Source organism: Schistosoma mansoni (assembly GCF_000237925.1).
Source record: "Schistosoma mansoni, WGS project CABG00000000 data, supercontig 0493, strain Puerto Rico, whole genome shotgun sequence".
Lineage (NCBI taxonomy): Eukaryota > Metazoa > Platyhelminthes > Trematoda > Strigeidida > Schistosomatidae > Schistosoma > Schistosoma mansoni.
Genome location: NW_017386312.1, coordinates 1 through 5,458, shown reverse-complemented (window position 1 = coordinate 5,458; position 5,458 = coordinate 1). Strand labels below are relative to the sequence as shown.

The 5,458-nt window shown below is 37.5% G+C and overlaps 1 protein-coding gene across 1 annotated transcript in view; it reads right to left on the bottom strand.

Moving 5' to 3' along the window:
- Smp_199810 (fyve finger-containing phosphoinositide kinase,fyv1, putative) overlaps nucleotides 1-1,944 on the bottom strand; it is a gene marked incomplete at both ends in the record, with an annotated part of 15,473 nt that extends 13,529 nt beyond the window's left edge. The window contains 2 exons of the mRNA XM_018797264.1: nucleotides 121-300; nucleotides 1,639-1,944. Of these exons, the coding sequence (XP_018644759.1) occupies nucleotides 121-300; nucleotides 1,639-1,944 (486 nt within the window). The remainder of the gene's footprint in view (nucleotides 1-120; nucleotides 301-1,638) is intronic.
- Nucleotides 1,945-5,458: the final 3,514 nt, after the last annotated feature.

The following is a 5,458-nucleotide window of genomic DNA, read 5'->3' as shown; positions in this document are numbered from 1 at the left end:
GGCATTATTACTGAGTTCCACAGAAGACTCTGCATTTTGCCAGCGTCTTCACCAAACAGGACTATGTCATCTATCCTTATATATATATATATATATATATATATATATATATATTCATACTTGCATGATCTGAGATTCTAACCACGTCATTTTAGAAGTAGTACGTTGATAACTGATAGATGAATCCAAAAGAAGTATGCGAGGATTATTTAAAACAGTTGGCATTAGTTTGTGAGTTGGACGTTTAGAGAAAATAAGACCAGGGAACAAGTCTGATTTTTTGTTATCTTCATCCAGTAGCTATTTTAATCAACAAACATAAATAATGATAATGTTAAAATAAATAAACACTATTTATTAATTAAATAAAATGTAAAACAAACAACTCTTTATGAGAGAAAGAAGATCTAATGATGTTACTAACACTGGTGATATATTCAATTTGATCAAGTTACAAAATATTTTATTATTATTATCTGGATAATAATTAATTACGCATCGGGTCAAATTATCTATGCTAACCTCCAGATGTACTAATATAAAAAATCGTAACAAAAGGCCAGTAAAGAACAGGCTTTTCCCTAATAAAATGTCATACACCTGTATAAAATATTAGTGTGGTGTGGGCTACTTATATCCACACAAGTAGCATATAACGATAGTCAGGCATTGAATGTATTTTAGTAGAAGATAGATAAAGAGAGAACGGGAAAGGTACGCTATTGGTATGAAAATGCATGAACAATAATAATCGGAGAATATGGACTGATATTTGCAGAAGGAATGGTCAAGATTGAGACAATTGATTGAGTTTGCAAATTAACTGTTTAGTGAGATAGTCTGTAATTTTCGTGTCAAATACATCCGATTGTCCCTACTCGTCTTCTTGTTCACTGCACTAGAAGTTGTTTGAAAAAGATGTTTGTTTAGATCACTAGTCTATCAATAAGGGTAAAATCTGAAAACCAGGATTAATTCTTACCTATCAATATCACATTCTTCACGAATGGTCATATCAATGAAATCCCTAAAGCAAATACGAACAAATTTAGTGGAGTTCTTATTTTTACATAAATCATGGAAAAGTTATTAAGCATGTAAGCTAAAAACTAAGTAATATGTCTATTTAAACTGTTTTGAAATCTGTTAATATTGATGGCTATTGTGACTTTTTCATCCCGGTAATCAACCATGAAAATTTAAAATACCGAATAAGACAGTGTAAATCAAATCGTTGACATATGGTTCAAAAATGTAAAATTATTAGTTAAAAAAAATGCATACACTGTATTTTAAATAAATTAACCGAAAACTAAAAACCGACAAGAGCATTTGCTTATATACTACGAACCCGGAAACCCTGAAGAAACGTATTGTTTACGCAAGATCTAATTCCAAATCATTCAATTTTGCTTATGAATTTGAAATTCAATGCAAGTATGAATTTATTTATGAGTTTAGATGATGGATTAATGATGAGTGTCATCATTTCCAAAAGACAACGTCTACAATTTTTCGTAATGATTACCAATCATTTATAAGGCTAAATAGAATCATATCATCGTCAGTTAAACTGTAAATAAAATTTAAATCATTGAAACAGTACTTGAAATATATAGTTAGTAGGTTAGAACGTACCTTTTTAATATGTACATAATATCGAATATCCATTGGTGAGTAAACTTGTTGTTTATGGACAGTATTAGAATTCATAACAGATTTCTGTACGTCATTATTTTTAACGGTTTCGTTATTTGACTGAGATTGTTGCTTCTGTTGTCGATTAAATTGAAAATAACGTAAACCAGTTGATCGTAAATCAAAGTGCACTGTTTGACAAACATTCCATGCTAAACGAATTAGAATTGATGCCCAGCTAGAATCTAAGACATTATCACGTACATCTTGTAAAACCAACCGATATATGTGTTTATCAAAGATATTCCTAATAATTAAATAAACATGTGAACAGAAAGAGGTAATTGAAGAAGGTTTATTCAAACTAATTTTATGCACTTTAAAATTCTAACTGATATAATTAAACATATTTACAGCACATCAATAGATAACAGTTTTATTGAAACAAGCTTGAAAGCATATATTGAGATTTTTTGAAACTGTCGCTCAAAAATATATTTAAAAATGTGATGATTGATGAATGAAGAGACATGTCTAGTTAGTTACCCACAAATCCTACATTATGGTAATGAAACGAAGGAAAACCGATGAAGTATTTGAAATAAAAACAGAGTGAAACTAGAATATAACATATTTTAGGCTCCTGTTTAGTTGTCACAGTCAGTGATAGAATCTTAATTATGACGTTCAGAAACAAGAGATTTTTGAGCGGCTAATTATTTACCGTCACTTCGTCATCAGGTTCTGTCATTATAAATCCATAATTGTTGTGTTAAAATGGCCAAAGGAAGGAACATGTGAGTAACTAAGATGAGCAATGTTAAATGTTCAAAATAATGAACTTTTCATAAGTAAAGGTTTAGATATATCTAAAATATATCATTTTCGAATTCAGGTCATTTATTAAATGCGGTGAGAAATTTCAACGAAAGGTATCAAGTTGCGAACAACACGCTTGGAGAAATGTAAATAAAATGTAGAGTAAGAGGAATGTATGACCAATTGAGATAATACATAATAATAATATTACTATTATTATTATTATTATTAACATTATTATTACTAATACATTATAGCATCATTAGTGATAATATTCCAACCATGTAAATAAAATATGTCGTCAGAAGAACATGATTGAGGTAAGAAATTCAAGTGAATTGAGCAAAGACGATGTGCAAATTAGGAATGATACAGAAGAGATAAACGTAAAAAGTATATTGGCTGTAGGGGTCTATTATATAACCCTATTATGGATTATAATAGGTGGAGAAATAGAATATACCGCTTTTGAACGCACAAGTTCGGCTTTCTGGAGCCAATTCCGCTTCCGCTACATATACGAGCCTTAGTCTTGCTTCTTCAGGTAGATTGTCCGGGACTTAATACAGAAACGGGAGGACTTCACTTATTTTGGGATGATGTTCGCTACATACTAAGTGAGAAAGTATGTCACTTTTGACTGATTTCGTGACTCCTTTCCCTGATCATATAGCTACATGTTCATAAGTACTCAAGGGTAACGCTCTCTATGTCAAGCCCATGTAACTAACTCCTCAAGAACGCCCCCAAATGCCCTGTTACGGCAGAGTGAGGAGGGCTCGCCCTCCCTCTCGAAACGTCCTTACGTGGTCGCGTGTATACAGCCGCTGCTAGGGAAGACCTACTCACTACCTTCTCGTTGCGGGGATGTTGTTAACGAAGTTGAGAGGACGAAAAGCGAATGTCCGGCGCTTTAACCAGGTTGGTAGACACGGTGATTCCACCTAGGGGCCCTTCTATGGTGGAAACCCTGTCCTATTCAAACGATCTCGAGTCACTGACTGGTCGAAAATTGAATGTCACTACCGAACACGAATACTGAAACAGTTTTTCTGAAACCACGTACGCCGTTCAAAACTGGCTTCCTTCAACGTTCGCACACTAATGCAGATCGGACAACAGATAGGGCTGGCTATGTTTCTAGAAAATCTTAATATCGACGTTTGTTGACTATCCGAGACCCGAATTCAAGACTTTAGTGAAGAACTACAAATTCGCTCTCCATCTGTTGCCTCGAAAAGCTTGTTTCACGTGCGTTTATCCTGAGACACTGTGTCATCTTCGTCTGGTCTTGCTGGCGTCAGGGTCGCACTAAGCGCTAGAGCTAAGGCAGCACTAATCGGTTGGATCCCCATTAACAGTCGGTTATGTGCTGTTAGATTAGAAAGTTACACCAAAGTGAGAAGAAATAGGCGTGAGAAACGATGTCTTTTTGTCATCTCCGCCTATACCCCGACAGATTGCAGTCGGGATGCAATCAAGGACGAATTCTACCACCAGATAACTGTTCTTCTCCAGAAAGTGCGTTCGACAGATGCTGTAGTACTAGCTCGAGACTTGAATGATCAGGTCGGGCTTCTAGGCACAGAAGAGAGTCGTTCAGGTGGCCAACGGGGACTTGTTGGTCGCAGGACAGATAACGGGGACCGTTTGCTGCAACTGTGCACAGACTACAACCTGTTTCTGGTTAGCACTAACTTCCGGCACAAACATCGCCGGTGTGCCACCTGGCGCCCACCCTCTGCATCTCAAGCCTGGACTCAGATTGATCATATCATGACCAGCTACCGCTGGCGTAGTTGTGTACAAGACTGACGCTACTTTTGGAGTACCTATCTGGACTCTGATCATGCCCTGGTCTGCGCCAATCTTACCTTACTTTTCAGTGGCCGAAGAATTGACCGCCATCAACGGATTGATGTTAGTAAACTGGTTGCAACTTCTGTTACAAGTAAGTATCGAACCGAGCTAGCTTCTAGGCTAGCTGCCATCCCACCGAAAAGTATAGATGAGCATTGGTTGCAACTTCATGACGCCATGAAAATGGCGAGTAAAGCTGCTTGAGGCTTCGCGAAACATTCCTTTTATAAGCACTGGGTTTCTTCAGGCTCCCTACAACTCATCGAAGCCCGTCGGTCTACTTCGGATGACCTTGAGTTTGACCACAAACGAAGGCTGTTACGTGGCGAATTTGCGCAAAGCTTGGGTAAGGACCGAGAAGCCTGGTGGTCGGAGCGCACTAATGAGCTGGAAGCAGCAGCTCAACTCATCCGAGCCACTGGCAGCAAGAGGTCTGGTGTGAGCCAAACAATCTGTGAGGATGACGGGATGCCAATCACTAACATAAATCGACGTCTTGGATGATGGGCAGAATTCTTTGAAGGGCAGTTCAACTGGCCTGCTGCTCCGGCGACATCGATCAGACTGTTTTGCCCTCCATGACCGGTGAAGACTGATCCACCAAACGAGGCGGAAGTCCGCAAGGAACTCCAACTCTTGAAGCGCTACAAATCACCGGGCCCAGATGACTTACCTCCGGCTCCTTTTAAAGATGGTGGTGACTTTCTGGCTACGGAGCTGACTGAGTTGTTTACAAAGGTCTGAGAGCTAGGGCGTGTTCCAACGTCATAAAATGAGTCAGTAGTTGTCCCTATCTTTAAAAAGGGTTCACGTCGTTCCTGTAACAAATATCGGGGGATGGGTCTACTTCCGATTGCGTCCAAACTATTGGCTTCTATCATACTTCGTAGATCAACGCATAATTTACAAAGTTATAATGTCATTCATTTCATTATTACTTCGACCTCAATAAGTTAGTTATAACTCCTAACCCTGTAAATCATATCAATCTTGAAAGAATTAACCACTGTACATAACCAAAATAGCAAACAATGATATGTTTATAAGGAAGTCATAAAAACAAACACAAATGAAAGGAAAAACTCACTTCATGTTACACATGTATTCATCAGTATTCATCTCTAAGCTAGTATTAGCTGTA